The 17,527-nt window shown below is 55.6% G+C and overlaps 8 protein-coding genes across 8 annotated transcripts; 6 read left to right on the top strand and 2 right to left on the bottom strand.

The window, feature by feature from the left end:
- Window positions 1-24: 24 nt before the first annotated feature.
- On the top strand, window positions 25-576 carry OT_ostta07g03635 (Deoxyhypusine synthase; the record flags this gene model as incomplete). Its single annotated transcript, XM_022983862.1, has 1 exon — window positions 25-576. The coding sequence occupies one exon, from the start codon at window positions 25-27 to the stop codon at window positions 574-576; it is 552 nt and encodes a 183-aa protein (XP_022839486.1).
- Window positions 577-788: 212 nt separating this feature from the next.
- On the top strand, window positions 789-1,688 carry OT_ostta07g03630 (Phytanoyl-CoA dioxygenase; the record flags this gene model as incomplete). Its single annotated transcript, XM_022983861.1, has 1 exon — window positions 789-1,688. The coding sequence occupies one exon, from the start codon at window positions 789-791 to the stop codon at window positions 1,686-1,688; it is 900 nt and encodes a 299-aa protein (XP_022839485.1).
- Window positions 1,689-2,025: 337 nt separating this feature from the next.
- Window positions 2,026-5,994, top strand: OT_ostta07g03620 (Zinc finger, NHR/GATA-type; the record flags this gene model as incomplete). The annotated part of the gene is made up of 1 exon (XM_022983860.1): window positions 2,026-5,994. The coding sequence occupies one exon, from the start codon at window positions 2,026-2,028 to the stop codon at window positions 5,992-5,994; it is 3,969 nt and encodes a 1,322-aa protein (XP_022839484.1).
- Window positions 5,995-6,167: 173 nt separating this feature from the next.
- Window positions 6,168-7,196, top strand: OT_ostta07g03610 (EF-Hand 1, calcium-binding site; the record flags this gene model as incomplete). Its single annotated transcript, XM_022983859.1, has 1 exon — window positions 6,168-7,196. One exon carries the CDS (start codon window positions 6,168-6,170, stop codon window positions 7,194-7,196), a length of 1,029 nt encoding a protein of 342 aa, XP_022839483.1.
- Window positions 7,197-7,486: 290 nt separating this feature from the next.
- OT_ostta07g03600 (unnamed product) lies at window positions 7,487-10,618 on the top strand (the record flags this gene model as incomplete). Its single annotated transcript, XM_003080405.2, has 1 exon — window positions 7,487-10,618. One exon carries the CDS (start codon window positions 7,487-7,489, stop codon window positions 10,616-10,618), a length of 3,132 nt encoding a protein of 1,043 aa, XP_003080453.2.
- Window positions 10,619-10,675: 57 nt separating this feature from the next.
- OT_ostta07g03590 (Mammalian uncoordinated homology 13, domain 2) lies at window positions 10,676-14,728 on the bottom strand (the record flags this gene model as incomplete). Its single annotated transcript, XM_022983858.1, has 1 exon — window positions 10,676-14,728. One exon carries the CDS (start codon window positions 14,726-14,728, stop codon window positions 10,676-10,678), a length of 4,053 nt encoding a protein of 1,350 aa, XP_022839482.1.
- A 532-nt stretch (window positions 14,729-15,260) lies between these two features.
- Window positions 15,261-15,800, top strand: OT_ostta07g03580 (Nucleic acid-binding, OB-fold; the record flags this gene model as incomplete). Its single annotated transcript, XM_003080403.2, has 1 exon — window positions 15,261-15,800. The coding sequence occupies one exon, from the start codon at window positions 15,261-15,263 to the stop codon at window positions 15,798-15,800; it is 540 nt and encodes a 179-aa protein (XP_003080451.2).
- A 966-nt stretch (window positions 15,801-16,766) lies between these two features.
- Window positions 16,767-17,527, bottom strand: OT_ostta07g03570 (2-C-methyl-D-erythritol 4-phosphate cytidylyltransferase; the record flags this gene model as incomplete). The annotated part of the gene is made up of 1 exon (XM_022983857.1): window positions 16,767-17,527. A coding segment is annotated over one exon (761 nt), but the record flags the coding sequence as incomplete, so codon positions are not given.

Raw genomic sequence — 17,527 nt, 5'->3', positions numbered from 1 at the left:
TATTGCGATTTTGAGGACTGGATCATGCCGATCTTGGACGAGATGCTTCGAGAGCAGAACGAGGAGGGAGTGAAGTGGACGTGCTCGAAGGTGATCAAGCGGCTCGGGCTGGAGATTAATCACGAGGATTCCATCTTTTATTGGGCGGCGAAGAACGACATCCCGTGCTACTGCCCGGCGCTCACCGACGGCTCCATCGGGGACATGCTGTATTTCCACTCTTACAAGAACCCCGGACTCGTGATTGATGTCGTTGCTGACGTTCGTGCGATGAACGACGAGTCTATAAAGGTGAAACGTCCGAGAAAGACGGGCATCATCCTCCTCGGCGGTGGCGTTGCCAAGCACCACATTTGCAACAGCAACCTGATGCGAAACGGTGCCGATTACGCCGTGTTCATAAACACGGCGCAGGAGTTCGACGGCAGTGACTCCGGTGCGCGTCCTGACGAGGCCGTGTCCTGGGGTAAGATCACGATGGACGCCAAACCGGTCAAACTCTACGTCGACGCCACCATCGCGTTTCCGCTCCTCGTCGCGCAGACGTTCAAGAAAAATTTTCAACCGCGAGGGTGAACTCGATCGCTCCTCACGAGTGCCGATCATCCACAAACACCCAATAGTCCCCCCGCGAGGGCGCCGCTCTTGGAGCGATGTACACACGTAGACCATACATCCTTGTTAATACGTACCGGTAGCAAACGAAAAGTGCAACAAACAACACAAAGTGCAACAGATCTCGCGGCTCAGACCCCCACGCGCGCGTGCGCTCACGCCACGCCCGAGCGATGTCGGTCGAAGGAAATCGACCGAGGGACCTCGAGGGTTGGTCCGCGGCCTCGACGAGCGGCGCGTTGTCCCAGAGCGACGTCCGAGAGTTTCAAAGGCTCGGCTTCCTGGCCCTCACTGGATGGTGCACCGACGACGAATGCGCGGCGATGCGGAATCGAGCGAGTGCGATCGTCAGAGATTTCGATCCCGCGTCGCACGCGAGCGTGTTCAGCACGACGGATCAGACGCGGACGACGGATGAATATTTTTTGGCGAGCGGCAACGGCGTGAGCTGTTTCTTTGAGGAAAAAGCGCTGCGCGCAGACGGCACTCTGACGGTGGAGAAGGAGGTGGCGATCAATAAGATTGGACACGCGATGCATGATTTGGACGACGTGTTTCGCGCGTTTTCGAGATCAGACAAAGTCAAACGACTCATGGAATCATTGTCGATGTCGAAGCCGACACCGGTGCAGTCAATGTACATCTTCAAACAACCGAGCATCGGCGGCGAGGTCGTCCCGCATCAAGACAGCACCTTTTTGAACACATCGCCGGCGACATGCATCGGAATCTGGCTCGCGCTGGAGGATTGCACGGTGGAAAATGGGTGTCTCTTTGCGCTTCCTGGAACGCCGCCAGTGGCGCGCGTCATGACTGTGGACTACCCCGGTGGCTCGCGAAAGATTGAATTCATCGGCGCAAATCCGACGCACGACCTCGACGCCGCGCACGCGTTGGAAGTTCCGGCCGGAACGCTCGTCCTCCTCCACGGTGCCAACGTGCACTTCTCCCGAGCGAACACCAGCGCGAAGTCGCGCCACGCTTACAGCGTCCATTTCGTCTCCGGCGACGCCGCGTGGAAGCCCACCAATTGGCTCCAGCGCTCGAACGATTTCCCTTTCACCCCTTTGTAAAACGTGTACGCCGCTCCTGCGCGCCGTCGACTCGCCCTTCCTTCCGCCCCGAGTCCTTTTGCGCTTCATCCGCCGCGTCTCATCCAGTATTACGAGTACGACGTGGACCCCTTTCGCGTCCACGACGAATCCCTCCGACGACGTCCGGCGCGTCCACACGCCCGCGCGCGGTTCGCGTTTTCTCGCTCGCGCGAGAGGTTCGAGGGGTTCGCGCGCGTTCGCACGCGTCGCCCGCGCGGTGATCGACGACGCGTGGCGACACGAAACGGCGTTTTTCACGAAAAAAAGAATTTCAAAAACATTCGCCGTGAACGCCGAGCGCGCGTGAACGTTCGAGATGGGCGGAAACGAGGAGCTCACGGAGTACGAGCGCGAGCGCCTGGCGAAGATCGAACGGAATAAGGCGCTGATGGAGCGATTGGCGCTGGCGAAACTCGCGAGCGAGGCTGGGTTGGGAGGCGAGGCGGAGGGCGGGCGCGGACGCGGACGAGGGCGAGGGCGAGGACGCGGGCGAGGGCGAGGACCGCGAGTGAAACGGGAGCCTGCGAGGCAGTCGAGTCGGGTTGAGAAGTTAAAGAAAGAGTCTAGATTGATGAGCTGGCGAGGGACGCGGATTGAGCGGAGGTTGCGGACGCACTGGATGATAGAGGTGGACGCGGACGTGCAGTGCCTTGGGACGGCGGACGAGGAGAACAGGCTTCTCACGGGCGCGCTCTTGCCGAGGAATTACTTCGTCGAGGGATACGTTGGGGAAGAGCCGTATATCGCGTGGACCGACGATCAAGGGAAACATCACATGGTGTGGGGGGATGACGATCTGAGGGAGAACAAGCGGCACGTGCGCACGGACGAGGAAGGGTGCGAGACGGCAAGCGCCGCCGCGTTGATCATTCCCAAAGAGCTCTCACGTAGGCAGAGGGTGGCGTACGAAGAGTTCATGAACGTACGAGCTGCTCGAGCCCTCGATATGTTGATAGGGTCCGCGGCACCGAGTTGGAATCGACCATACCATCCGACGTACATCGACGAGCAGTCCGCGCGTTTGTGGGCGCCGCTAATCCCTCGACAGCAAGGTTACATCACGAGCGAGCTCACCAAGAGTGTCGATGAAGACGATATGGAGCGAAAGAAACGAGAATTCAGACGAGAATTTGCCTCTAAAGATACTAAAGTGCGGGAGAGTGACACGGACAAGTACGAAATGCTGCAGGGTGAAGTCTGCGACTCGTGCGCAAACTGCGGCATCAGCAAGGAGCAGTCAAACGGTATGCGTTTCGGTCCGGACAGCAGGCGATCGCTCTGCACCGCGTGTGGGCTTTTCTACGTGACGATGGGACACATTTATCGCCCGAAGGGTTTCTGCGATGAGATGAACACACCCGTGGAGTTTGTCGATTTGTCTGACGGGATCAAGGAGGAGACAGTCGAAAAAAAGCGCGAGCGTTTTCAGGTTAGCTTGTCGCACGTGTCGGAGGACGGTCACGCGCACTTTAAATTCGATATCGTTGAAGACGAAGACGAAGTCGAGATTAAGGAAGCGGAAGATGAAATTCAAGCACTCGCGCGAAGTGAGGAAGACTGGATTCGAACGTCTGGGAAGCCCACATTTCATTCAAACTTCTCTGCGCATGCGTACGAGGTTCCCGGGATGGTTCGACGAGAGACGGTTGAGGATTACCCTATAGATACCGTCGATTGGTCTTCGTTAACGCATTTCACCAAACTTGTTCTCCTCGCGAGCACTGGTGTGATCACGAACAAGCAAGTTATGGACGATGAAATCCCGGATGAAAAACGCACTCAAAGAGCGGTTCCTTTCGCAGCTCATTCCCATCTCAAGCGCATGGTGGAGACTGGTAGGTATGAAAAGTATGAGATGAATATCACTGAATCAGAGCGGTACAAGCCGATGGAGTTAGGTTGGAAGCCAGAGCACATAGACGGCGTGACCATGTTTGGCTACATGGAGGAGCAGATTCAGGAGTCTCTGGAGGCTCATATGGAGCGTCGCGCGGAGGCCGCCGCGATGGAAGAAGGCGAGGAAAAGCGCGAAATGCTCGGAAACATCGCGGCAGAGCAAATAGACGCTATTCGTGCATTCGAGCACCAAGTGGACAAGGGACTCGAAGCATTCCAAAAGTCTGCAGACAAGGCTGTTCGCGATGTTGAGCGTGAACGCGAACGTGCGCGTAGACAAAAAGAAGCGGAAGAAGAAGAAGCTCGTCTACAAGCTGAAGCAGAACTGTACGGCCCAAGAAGATCCGCGAATGCGTGCGACATGGCCGAAGCGGTGGGGTACGAGGAGAGTGAAATACAGGAACTTGATGGGGAGGAGGAAATACCAGAGCCAATCGCCATGATCTGTAACGGCCACGTGGGACACTTGCTAGCTATGGGGAAAACGCGATCTGAGCGCGTGCACGACAAAGACACGGACAGAGTAGTTGGAGCCGGCGAATTCGAGCGGATGTCAGGTTGTGGAAGCTCAAAGAAGTGGAAATCCTCTTGTCGCGTGATGCTTCCAGATGGAAATCCAGGTAGCAATATGCTCACATACATGGTTGAACGTGCAGATGAAAAAGGCGATAGCGTCATAGGACAACGGATCGCTGTTTGGTGGCCGCTAGAGGAAGTGTTCTACCTTGGGCATGTAGAAGCATACAACGCGGCCAACGGTGAGCACACAGTTAGGTACGACGATAATCAGGTTGAAGAGCTCATGCTTTTCATGCAGCGCATCAAATGGCTCGAGAATGACGCGCTTCTCCCTGATGAAAATGAAGAAGAAGATGTGAACAAAACCCGCATCCACGTTCGGCCGCCGGGAGTCGCCGGCGCCGAAGAGGCGACCGTTCGTATCCCTCTTGGTGGTTTCAGCGTGTACACTAGAGTTCAACCGTCGACGACCACCATGAAGCACAGTGAACGTCGCAAGTGTTACGAGATCTTGAACATCGTTCGTAAGGTTGAAGTCGATGGTCGGGATTTGTGTGGGCCGTTTGAACGGCTACCGACGCGGTTCGCTCTGCCGGAGTATTACGACATCATCAAGTGCCCGGTTGACTGCGCGTCAATTGAACGTATGCTTCGGAAACCCGCGGGTGGGTATCCAAATGTTTGGTTCTTCCTCGTCGCGATGGAGCTGATGTTTACCAATTGCAAGCGTTTCAATGACCCGGCGTCATTGTTGTATCGCGACTCCGAAGTCCTGCGAAAAGCTTACTTGGACGCCGTGGAGGAGCGATTCCCAGGACATCCGGTGCCCCCGTCAATCACGGTGTACGACAGCGTGGACGAACCAGCTTGGGACAAACCCGTGGACGATGCTGTCATTGAGGACGAGGACGATCCTTTCCCTCCAAAGTACGTCGCCCCGACGCTGAAGACGGTGACCATGAATAAACGAAGAGCGAACGCCGATTATAGAAACGACTCTGATAGCGAAGAATACGTGCGACCGAGAAAATCGCAGCGAAGCGCTCCCAGAGATCGACGTTTTCCGAAGGAACCGCTCCAGTGCGCGTCTTACATCTTAGCTCGTGTGCGAGGTAACGCGATGCCTCTGAACAAACTGCACAAAATCATGGTCGAAAAGGGCGTGACGGAGTTTGCAACTGCGCGAAGACCACTCGCGGCGCTTGGGGCACTCTTGCGACAACATCCATTGGTGTTCCGAGACGCGCGCGGCGGTGAGGTGTGGGAACTGGTTGAGAAGACTCACGTCGACTCCGACGAGGAGATCATATTGAACGATGAGAACGACCATCCGCAGGAGATGAGCGACAGCGCTGAGCTCCCACCGCCAGCAACGCATGAACTACCCAAGCTCGCGATGACGAGGAAGGAGACTGACTACTGCAGAACTGTCCTGAACGCCATTCGCGCGTGCAAGGACAAGAAGGGTCGCTCTCGTGCCGAGGCGTTCGAGATACTTCCCACGCGAAAGCAACTGCCCCAGTACTATCGCGCCATCTCCAACCCCATCGATCTTGGAAGCATCCAAAAATGCCTCAACGCCGGCGGCTACCCGACCACGTGGATGTTCTGCGTCGCCCTCGAGCTCATGCTCTCCAACTGCCAAAACTTCAACGAATCCTCGAGCGTGCTCTACAAGGATGCCGTCGTCCTCCGCGATGTCATCGCGAAAAAAATCCAAGAAGAGTACCCCGGCCATCCGCTCCCGGAGCGCGATTCCGTGTACGACGCCGCAAAGTGCGTCGAGCCCGACTGGCGCCCGACCACCGCGCCCGGAAACGGCAAGAAACCGCCCACGCTCAAGTTTACCATGCGCACCGTGGCCAAGTGAACCGCGCGCACGCCCTCGATAGCCGTGTAACGCGCGCTCCTAGTACGATACATTTGCACGCGCCGAATCGACGCGCGCACAAAATCAATGAGTCACAGCACCCCCGCGGCACTTTCAACCGTTCACCCCACCGCCCGCCTCCGTCCGCCCGCGCCCGTTCGAACGACGCGTCGATGAGCTCGGAGCTCTTATCTCCGGATGAAATACGTCGAGCCTTCCGCGAGTTCGACCTCGACCGTAACGGATACGTCGGCGCGGCTGAGATCGCGCACGTGCTCGCGAGCATGGGTGAAAAGGCGACGGACGATGAGATCGATGAGATGATCCTCATGGCGGACACGGACGGGGATGGACAGATCTCTTACGAGGAATTCGCGACGTTGATGGCGCACCTGAGCGGACGGGGGGGGGCAGGCGCCGGGACCGGGCTCGGGGGAGGGCGGGCGCGCGGCGGACCGGGCGGCGCGCCGGGAGCGGGCGGAATGGCGTTGAATCGAGGAGGGTACGGAGCCCCGCAGGGAGGGGCGATGGGCACGGGTCACGGTGGGTCGATGGGTGGGGGGTACGGTGGACCGCCGCAGTACGGCGGTGGGGTCGGGTACGACGCCGGGATGGCGATGGGATCGATGGGGGTCGGACGCCCTATGGATGTCGGCGCGGCGCAACCGAGCGGGACGCCGATGCAGGATCTGGAGACGTTTCAGCGATCTCAGGGCTTGAATACAGATAAGTTGAAGGAAGTTTATAAGCGTTTCCTCGAGAGCGATAAAGATGGAAGCGGTCGCGTGGACGTGAACGAGTTTGTGCGCATGTTACACGTCGATCGAACACCGTACGTCGAGCGCCTCTTCTCCATGTTCGACACCGATCGAACAGGTCTCATCGATGTCAAGGAGTTCATCGTGGGCATTTCCAACGTTGGGAACGACGCACGGGATAATAAGATCCAGTTCGCTTTCTCAGTGTATGATCTCGACGGTTCGGGTTTCATTGACGCCAGCGAGTTACGCAAAATCATTCGCGCCACCAACATGTCGAGCGACAAACAAATCGAGCGTAAGGTGGAGTGGCTCATGCGTCAATGCGACACCGACGGCGACGGTAACATCTCCTACGAGGAGTTTACGCAGCTCGCCAAAAAGTTCCCCAACATCGTCTTCCCAGCGTACAATCTCGCGGGATCCATGGCTGGGCTCGCTTGAGAACAATGTAAAACGCACTCAGACGCGAAACCCGGCACCACGCTGTCCGAGACGCGCGGGCAACCCCTCACACCTCGACGCCCTCTTCGACGCGCGCGATGCGCAGTTTCCAGTCCCCATTCAAGAGGAAGGACATCTTTGCACAGCGCGCTCGCGAGGCGGCCGACGACGACGCGCTCGCGGGAGACGACGCAGCGCGGAGCGACTCGGACGGGAAGCGTTCGCGAGGCGGCGAGAGAGACAGAGACGTGGACACGGTCGTGGACGGCGACGACGCGCGTGCGAACGCGATGGACGCGCTGTTGGATATATCTCTGAGTGGGGTGTCGCTTGATGACGCAAACGAGGCGACGGGAACGACGCGAGCGGGCGCGGCGAGGCGCGTATCGGAGACGCCGAACGCGCGCGTCAGCGTGGATCCGATTATAGACGCCTTGGATGAGATCAGCGACGCGTTTGACGGAACGATGACACGCTCGGAGTTGGCAAAGCGAGTGTCTAGCGCGAACGACGTGTTGCGGACCGTGAGCGAGGTGCGGAAGATGAGCGAGCGTCTGCGTGATTTGTGGTCGATGGACGAGGACAAATCGAGAGAGTTGGCGAGAAACATGTCGTCGCGATGCTGGAATTTTTCGATCGAGAAGACGTCGCTCGAGACGAAGGCTGAGTGTGGTGGGCAGCTGAACGAGGAGTTCGTCGGTCCACTCCTCGATATGAGATATGTTTCGTGCGAGCTCTTGGATCACGCATCGGGATTGATTGATGGAAATGCTACGAGCGGGATTTCAAGTCTGTCCACGGGTATCGTGAATCATCTTACTCTCGCGTCGCTGTTGCACGAGGCGGGAGAGTTCAAGGCTTCGGAAGAGCAATTCATCATCGCCGAGTCGTACGCGAACACGTTTTCAAATATGAACGGTGAACTCGACAGCGATTCCATGTTGATGATGTTCGAGGCTCAGACGGTACGCGCGAAGAACACCTTTCTGCTTGGTGACATGGTCGGGGCACAGAATTTTTTCCGAGACGCGCAACGATACGCACAGAGTGCACATAGCAAAGGAAACGAGGTCATGTGCATGACCACGTTGGTGAATTCCAAGATTAATCTAGCTGAGACTCTGAACGTATCCGAGAAGCTCTTGTCGAGCAATCGGTCTGAGTTTGACAAACGCGTGAGATTTCTCATCGATGCCCTCGAAACTTCTTACGGAGATTTGTTCGCCATTGTTCAGAATTCTTGGTCGACGTCAGCCGTTTCAGATGCGGACGCGAAATACGTTCTGAAAATGGACCCGCTGAAAATGAGCAGTACGTTACTTCGAACGGATGGCATGTTCATTCGCATTTTGCATAGTCTCGCCAAGCTTTACATACACGCGAGATCGTACGAGGAGGCTCTGACGGTGCTAGAAAAATTGAAAACGATCAATTCGTACGTGAAGGAGTGCACGGGCAGCGACAGTGTCTTGGTTCGAGACTTGCACGCTCTCACCGATTCATTCCTGATGGACAGCATGTTCATCGAAGCTTTCGCTGGGATTGGAGAAGTGTCAAAAGCTTGCGACGTGTTAGAGGGTCTTCTTCAGGCGAAGGAGGCAGATATCAATGTACTGTACGCATCATGTATTAAAATGGCTCGGAGCGAGCACGGTGCCGGCGCGGTGGCTTCCAACGTTGGCACGTTGGCGAAACGGATGAGCTCATTTTCAACAAAAAAGCGACAAGAAATGATCACCGATATTTTTGAAACTCTCTTCGAGACTTCGCAAAGCCTTGATGAGTCCAGTGCAATGTTTATCATTTCGCAGCTAGAGTGCTTACTCACGGATAGCGGTCGGTTTCGGGAGATCGGTTTCACCCGCGATGGCCAATCACGCGCGTACGCCATTACCTGGAACGCCGCGGCAGAAATGTACAACCTGAACAAGTACTCCATCGCGCGTAAAATGTTTGGAATGACGCTGCCACTGTCAACGCAGAGTAAGAGAAAGAACACGAGCAGCTCCGCAGTACCTGTCATACGGTTGCAAGTAATGTGCGATTTGGAGAACAACGATATCGAACGCGCTCGCGAATCGCTTCAAGGCTTGATGGAAGACAAGAGCTCAGCGGATGTCTCGACGACTCTACTGTGCGTCAAGTTCCAACTCATCTCTGAGGACCTCGAAGGCTTGAGTAGTTCAATATGTTCGCTTGTGAAAGCCGGTGAACCCGACGCTTTGTTGTACGTTGCCGGAGAGCTTGACGATACGAGGCACCACAAAATCGCTGCTGACGCGTTTCGGAGCCTATACGATATGATTTTGGACGGAACGAGCACTGAACGCATGGACAAAGAAGAGTCATTCATTTTTTGTAGTTATTTGCGTCATCTCAAAGCATCAGTGAACGGGAAGTACGATAGAAAAGTTTTCAAAGATGCCTCGCACCTTTTCGAAGAATTCGTGAAGCGTGTTTCCAAACACAACAGTCTCCTAGCAGATGCTCGTCAAACGCAGTACCTCGCTGACTTTTCATGGAATGTTGGCTTAGATGCGTACGAGAGTGCATCGACCGACGCGGCGTATCAGTTCATGTTCTGCTCCGCGTTCGTGGTATCCAAACTTCATAAGATCCCGGAAGGACTGAGTGACGAACAGCGCTCAGAGTACAGGTACCGCCAAGCGGTGGCGCTGCTTCTATCGATAGCGTCTCTAACGAGCCACAACGCGATGTCCGATCAAGAAGATGAAAGTGAACGTAAGAAGCGTGAATTATCGAACGTGGCTCGTTCAAAAGGCGCGATGGCACAGTTGCGCGGTTTACTGAAGAACGCGGAAGAAGACAAATACAAAGCAGTAAGACAAATTTCTTATGTTCTTGAGTATGAAATTGCGTGCGCTCAACGCGATGTCGCATCGCAGAGCAAGCTCGTGGACGAAATATCTTCGATGATGGCGACGGACCCTGAGTACATTGGCGTTCTGACCATGATAGCGGATAGGGGAGCATGCATGAAAGCTTCTGATTTGGTCACCGTTTCCCGAGCGTACGAAGAAGCAGCCGTAGTGATGAAGGCACACTCCTTTTCGGACTCGAAAAGACTCGGTCGGTTGATGAGAAAGCGCATTCAGCTTTCTTCACGAGTGTACAAGGGGAATGACGACGCGATCCACATGCTTTACGACGAAGCAGAGGAGATATTTTCCTCGCATCCGTCATATCCCCCTGTCGAAGCGCAGTGGTTGCTGTCAACCTGCTTCAATCGAGCCGTGAGACATGAACGCTCGATGCGAACGAAAGAAGCGGTTGAGTGGCTCAAGCAAACGCAAAAGTTGCTGCATGCACTCGAAAATATATTACCAGACGCCTCTGAATACTATTCACCAATTGTGGACGATAACCTCGCCGTGTTGACTGTTGAACTTGGCGCGGATTGAGAGTTCTTTCTCGAACACGGACGCTGTCGGTAGCTACTACGACTAATGTAAATGATATCACACTAACTGCCTACTGGTACTGTTCTGGCCTCTGTACGCCGTCAGCGCATCGCAGAGGTCGTTGTACACACTCGTCGCAGCAATTTTTGTCAAACCCGTCAAGCGCATCGTAGGCTCCGCCTCGAGGTAATCATGGATGGGAAGGATAATATCGGCGTTTCTCCAACCAATCATCTGCAATTCAGGCTTTCGATTCGACTGAACCATGCTGGTGTAAGTAAATCCTTGACCCGCACCGCTGACTGGTAAGAAAACGCATGATTCCGTCGCCACAAAGAATTTCCCAATTTCTCTGGCTAAGCCGTTCACTCGTACGCACACACAGTGCGTGATGATTGACTCTCCATCCGGGAGGTGCGGCGATTGCAAGTTTTGCGCGGCCTGGGCTAGCTCGTCCGCACTTGCATCCATTGATATCGTGTCTAGCGTTTGTGCGGGTTGTACATCCTTCGCGTAGGACTGACGTTCCAAGAAACTTGGGTTCATGCGGATGAGTCCGACGCAAGCATCTCGCTCGCGAGACTCGACGTTCAACGGCGTCATCACTCCTCCAAACTGACTGAACGTGAATGATCGTCGATCGTCGAATATAACGTGAAGACCGGAAGTCCCATCCTGAGCATCGATTCTATAAATATTAGTAATGCGGCGAATTTCTCTTACCATAGCCGTTTGACCATCGTGCGGATGATCGATGCTCACACCAGATGTCGAGAACGCCAACTGCGTGGACGTGACATAAAGTCGTCCAGACAAACCACACCTATTTCGACACACCCAAGCGCCAAGCAATGTATCGAGACTATTCAGACGGGAGCCAAACAGTGCACGCAAGGTCAAGGTCGTCGTAACCTTTGCTTGCTCATTGAATAGATTCATCGCGGTGACATCATTTTCGCGCTGACGCAAGAAGCGCAAAATATCCTGAATCGAAACTCCCCCGACGTCACGTACTCGCACAGCTTCACCGTTCGCCATGGAGATCTCACGCGATAAAGTTTCTTTCGAATGCCAGAATTCCCGCTCAACCTCTAACGTGGGGGTGAACCACAAATTCAACAGACGTTGCAGTCGACCTTCACTGGCGTTCAAAATCGACTTGGGTTCTCCAGCACCATCGGAATAGAAGAACGTCCGCACGTCCGACGTGAGCTCGACGACTAACGAGTGCTGCGACTCAGTCAGCATCGTTGATCCTTTCCAGCGCTCACCGCTTTCCAACGAGCCCTCTTCAATCGGCCTGTGCAACACCAACTGTTCGATCGAGTCACATACTGCTTTGTGCATCGATGAAAGCGAGAGTCTGAACGCTCCCGAGGCAAGTAAGGTATCCATCACTTGAAGCTCAGAATTGATCATTGTGAACACGATGCGAACGGCTGTCGAGCGAGTTCTTGCGTCGCTGTCGAGAATAGCAATTCTGACAAAGGGTGCGACGCGCTCTTCAATCAACTCCGTCAAGGAAGCGATGACGTTTGCTCTTGCTGTGCGTAGCCTGTGAATAATTCGGTTCACGGTGATATCTGTGCCGAATGGTTTACCGTCTTCTTCGAACACGTCGTCTTCGTTATACTCCTCGAAACGTGGAGTCTGATCATCCTCAATTTCAGTTTCGATAACATGTTGTTGCAGCTTTTCTTGAAACTCGACCTTGGACGAGCACCACAGTAAAGGTATTTCCTCCATAAAAGGCTCAATTGCGAGGACCATTTGATGGATATTGCTAAGCCGCGTGTAGAACTCCGCCGGCATCAGCGCTTCGATGTGCTCAACACCCGTGGAAGCGTGCGTCTTAGCGCGGGCTTTCTGTGTCAAATACGAACGCGCATCCTGGACAGTTTCAAGACACTTTTGTTCGTAGGCGTCCACGTAAGTCTGCAATATCTCGTGGCATATTCTATTCAGCAATCCTGCATTAAACGAAGCTCGCTGTCCTTGAAGTATATGCTCTTGAGCTGACTTGTTGATGTTGACGAGAGTGCAGAAGAGCTCGGCGCAGGAGTCACTGTACATGATCCCGCGCTCCTCGTCGAGAGGTTGCAACGAAGATTTTTCCTTGGCTATTTCTTGTTGCACCCAAACGACCAGTTCGCGGTGGATGCTCACCAACGTCTCCTCAAACGCTGGTTGTAATAGCTTGTCCACAAATCCTGACGAGATGAAAGTTTGCGCCGCAAAGAGGCGCCGGATCTTCAATTCATTTCTGTGCGATGATAGCAACTTTTCAAGTTCTGCTATCGCAGAGTCATAATCAGGTGGGTTTTGCATGCTCGCGATCCCTTGAAATACTTCCGTCAACACTTCCTGAATGAACGTCGCCACCACTACCGACGCTTCTGACATCGCCTCGACTTCAGTTGGGAAACGTGATAGAAGCATCGAATCCATGGACATGCGCTTCGTTAGGTTGCGAATCATCGCCATGATATCTGTCAGGGTTGGTGAATCTTTTGTTGGGTTCTCTCTCACCATGTGTTCCACGCATCGCCGGCGCATTGCGTCTCTCACACACCGCTTCAGTCGCAAAGCGAGTCTCGTCATCGAGATATCACCAAGCGATAAAGCATACAAAGTAACGGCCGCGGGTACGACTGTTGAAGTCGCTTGCATGTCGAGTACGAGCTCATCAGCGGCCTCACTCGCTGTCGGAAGAATATTGCTCAACTCTAGTTCCAGCTGCCTCGAGATGAGCTCGAGCAGCTCTGTGTACTGAAGTTTTTCATTCGTCGTGAGTCGACCGACGGACACCGCGGCGACTACGTCCGCGGTGCAGACGCTCAGCCGCTCAAGGTATTCAACTTCGAATCGCCAACTTCGACAAAGTACGAACATCTCAGCCAAACCTGCGATTGCTGGGCACGCTCCGAGTCGGTTAACGAACGCGTGCACTATTCCTCTTGGGTTGTACGTCTGCGTGCCTTCAAAAGCTGCGAATATCTCGGCGGCTTTCTGTAAAGTATCGCCCTTAACCGGCATCGGGGCAATGCTTTCGTCGTTGAAAGTCTCAACGAGTTTGTCCACGAACACAGTAGCCTTTCCGACTGAGCGCCGCGGTGATTTCCCACTCGCCGGCTTTTCGATCGAGATCAAGAGCTCGTGAGGCTGATGTTTGCGAGTCGTTTCAGCCAATTCAGAGACACGTATAGTGGCTCGTCCTCTGAGCTTATCACCCTTAGTCTCATCATCGTCGTAATGCGTCATGAGTACACCAGGTGCCCGAAGCGCTCTTTGCGTGCGACCGTTTGGCGTCGCCTTTGTCTCCACGTCAGTCTGATCAATCGAATCGACGCACGTATAGAAATTCAGTTCGAGTACGGCGTTTTCATCTGCCACCATGAGAGGTGTCACTGCGTTAAAAATCATCGTGATTCCTGAAGAATCGCGAGACGTAGATGCGAATGATTCAGTCTCATCTGAGCCCTGCGTGAGACTAACAACACATCTCAACGACTCTCCCCAATGCTCTGAAGCCGATACCGCGCTTTCCGAAGGTGCGCAAAGACTTTCAACGTCACAATCTCCGACGTCAACGCTCGATGACGTGCAACACGTAAAGAATCCTCGCGACTGCCGCAGCGCTTCTGAACGCGGCTTGGGCGCCTCATTTGTCGCGACGCTCCTGTGCGATTCACTCGACGACACCGTGATCACTTCACTCACAGAGACTCGCAATGCGATTTTCGCCGTCGTCGTTTGTTGCGATCTAAGATATCTCAGCTGCGCCGCTGATCGAGACAAAACGTAATTCAGAGCATCTTCGTCCGCATCGGCGCCTGCCGATAACCGTGTCTCAAGCTCATCGACTACGCCCTCGAAACCACGAATGGCGCCGCCGCACGCGTCCAGAGCGCCGACGACGATCTCATTGCGAGTCTTCTCACGAATCCTCAGCGCTACCAACGCCTCGTTCAATCCATCGAGTCGCTCCTCCAAGGTCGCCACGGCCTCCGTCCCGCTTGGCGCTGGAATCAGTGCCGCCAGCGCGAGCTCTTCCAACGTCTCTCGCGACGTCGCTCGATTTCCAACCATCTCTTTCGCCAGAAACTCCATTTTTCGCGCCTCACTCTTTCGATTGAACGCTTCTTCCACGGTAAACGTCCGATGAAAGCCCTCCAAAGGTTCGCGCGCCCAACTCCCGCTCCGCGACGCGGGTGCCGCTCGATCCGCGACGCCCAAAATGTCACTTGCATCCGCCCCGAACGCTCGTCCGCGCCGCCATCGCCACGGCCGCACCGCATCGTCGCTCTCCGAGTCCCGAGCGCGCGTCACGGCCGCTCGATCGCGCATAGTCTCAACCATGAGCTCGCAGCGCTGAAATGAATGCTAATCCAGAATCAAACGAATGCGACGCGTTCCCGGGCGTCGACGACGTCAAAACCTCGCTCTGTGTACGCACGTGATCACGCACGTCGACGAACCGTCATCGCGCGCCCGTTGCGTCGCGCGTCGTCGCTCATGCGGCGGTGCGAAATGCGGATTATTAACCGTGCGCTTCGGAACAACGTCGCGCACTCCGCGACGCGCGTCGACGACCGCGTCGATCGAGCATCCAGGGAGCTTTGCGCGCGATCGTTCGCTCGAGATGTCCGATCTCGTGTGCGGCGAGGTCGCGTCGCTCGAACCGGTGGAAGGGAAGGATAAACTGAAGAAGCTCTTCGTGAAAGTTTCCGACGACGCCGACGCCGAGGCGCACGTCATCGTCACGAACGCCCCGAACGTCGAGGTCGGAAAGCGGTTAGTCGTCGTGCTCGCGGGTGGGACGCTGAGGGACGGGACGGAGGTGAGGAAGACGACGGTCGGGGGGGTCTTGAGCGTCGGGATGGTGTGCGACTCGACGATGTGCGGATGGAGCGGCGGCGGTGCGGGAACGGCGGCGCTGCTACCGTTAGATTTTCCTCTCGGTGCACCGGCACCGAGCTCACGGTTGCGTCTGGATGGGAAGAACGACGACGAAGGGACGGACGACGCGGTGAAGAAGGCGCAGGCCAAGGAGGTCGAGAAGGCGGCGAAGAAGGCGGCGCTGGCGGCGAAGCGCGCGGCTCGAGACGCCGCGAGAGCGGCGAAGAAGGCTGGCGGTGAGGACACGGGCGAGAATGAAGCCGAGGGCGAAGACGCGGGTTGAATTCACCCGTAGATACTGTTATCAAGAGTTAACTCGACATGTCCTGTCAAAGTCGCGTCGCCTCGTGACGACTACCGAGAAACGCTCGAGCGTCACACTCTCACTCGTGACGTACGCGTTCGTGAGACTCTGGCATTGATGATGATTGTACGCACTTCTTGTGTCGCTCTCGCTCTCGTTTTCTGCGCCGTCGCGCTCAATCCGGTTGATGCGGAGCTCGTGGGAGAAGATGAACAGACTTTCGCAGCGAGAGTCTCTTTGGAGAAGCCCGCGGACTTGTTTCCGGTCACAGACCCTTATCTCGCCGACGCAAACGTCGAAAACGTGATGCTCAACGATGAACCGATGGAGGGCGAACGCGCCGTCGAGCCCGAGGATCCTGACGAGATGATGAGCGTGTTCTGGCCCGCGGTGAGCGAGACGCCAGATCTGACAACGCTCACGATGCTCTCCAGACCGTTTCCACGACGGGCGGGACCGTCGTACATCGATTCGCGAACCAGTGAAGACGCGATGTTCTTGATGACGGCAGACGTCGAACCGTACGGCGTCTCCACTCGATCGTACACTACGGTTGGTACGCTTACTTTCACTGTGGATCCGTGCTTCGGTTTCGTCGACGGCGTCATGTCGCAACTCTCTCTGGCGCTCATGATCGCGGCGTTCGTCTTGATGGGAATTTCGTACGCGTGTAAGTGCGAGTGCGAGTGCGAGTGCGAGAACGGTTGTCGTTGCCCGTGTCAAGCCGCTGTGCGCAACGGCCTTGCGCTCGATCGATTCGCCGTGCCCAACGACGCCGTCTGTGACGGCAAGCCGATTGTCGCGAAGAACGTGTGACGGGCACCAAGATGCGAAAACAAACAACGCAAAGCACGTTTATCGCGATGATCAAACGATTTGTCTTCACGTGTGCGTTGTATTACAACTTTTTGAGGTTTTTGGCTTAGAAATTTGGAAATGAATTGCTCACGCCACGGCGTCGCCTTGCTCCTTCATCAATCGTTCTGCGATGAACATGTCCTCCGGCGTCGTGACCTTGAGGTTAAAATAGCTTCCCGGCGTTACCTGCACGCGCTCACCCAGGTGCTCGACGATCGAAACGTCGTCGGTGACCTCCAAGCCTTTACTATTGACGAGATCGTATCCACGACGCAAAAGCTCCGGGCGCATAACCTGCGGCGTCTGCATCTCCCATAAACGGCTTCGATCCAACGTCTTATCGATGCTTAAATCCGCATTCACTTCCTTAATCGTCGCCTTGCTCTGCACCGCGAGAACAGCCGCACCGTGCGTCTTCGCGTCATTGAAGCACCGCCTCGCATCCGCCAGCGCGCACAACGGCCGCGCGCTGTCGTGAATCGCCAACAGCTCCGCCCCCTCTCGAGCCGCCTGCATCCCATTGTACACCGAATCCTGTCTCTCCTTACCCGGCCTCGCAAACGTCAGCGGCTTCTCGATCGCAACGCTCGAGAAGACGTCGTCGTACGACGGGTCGCACACCACGACGATCTCCCCGACCTCGGGCATCGTCGCAAACTTCTTCAACGACCAAATCGCGATCGGCGTCCCCATTAACGGTAAGTACTGCTTCGGCACGTCCGCCCCCATGCGCTTCCCGACCCCACCGGCGAGCAGGACGAACGACACCGCGCCGTCCTTCACCTCGCGCTCGACCTGGTCCAACGCCGCGGACGCGCCCCCGCGCCCCCGCGCCCGTCGCGTCGCGC

The sequence above is a fragment of the Ostreococcus tauri genome (assembly GCF_000214015.3).
Source record: "Ostreococcus tauri WGS project CAID00000000 data, contig chromosome 07, whole genome shotgun sequence".
NCBI classification, from domain to species: domain Eukaryota; kingdom Viridiplantae; phylum Chlorophyta; class Mamiellophyceae; order Mamiellales; family Bathycoccaceae; genus Ostreococcus; species Ostreococcus tauri.
The sequence above is the reverse complement of the archived record's forward strand: the minus strand, read 5'-3'. Positions and strand labels throughout refer to the sequence as shown.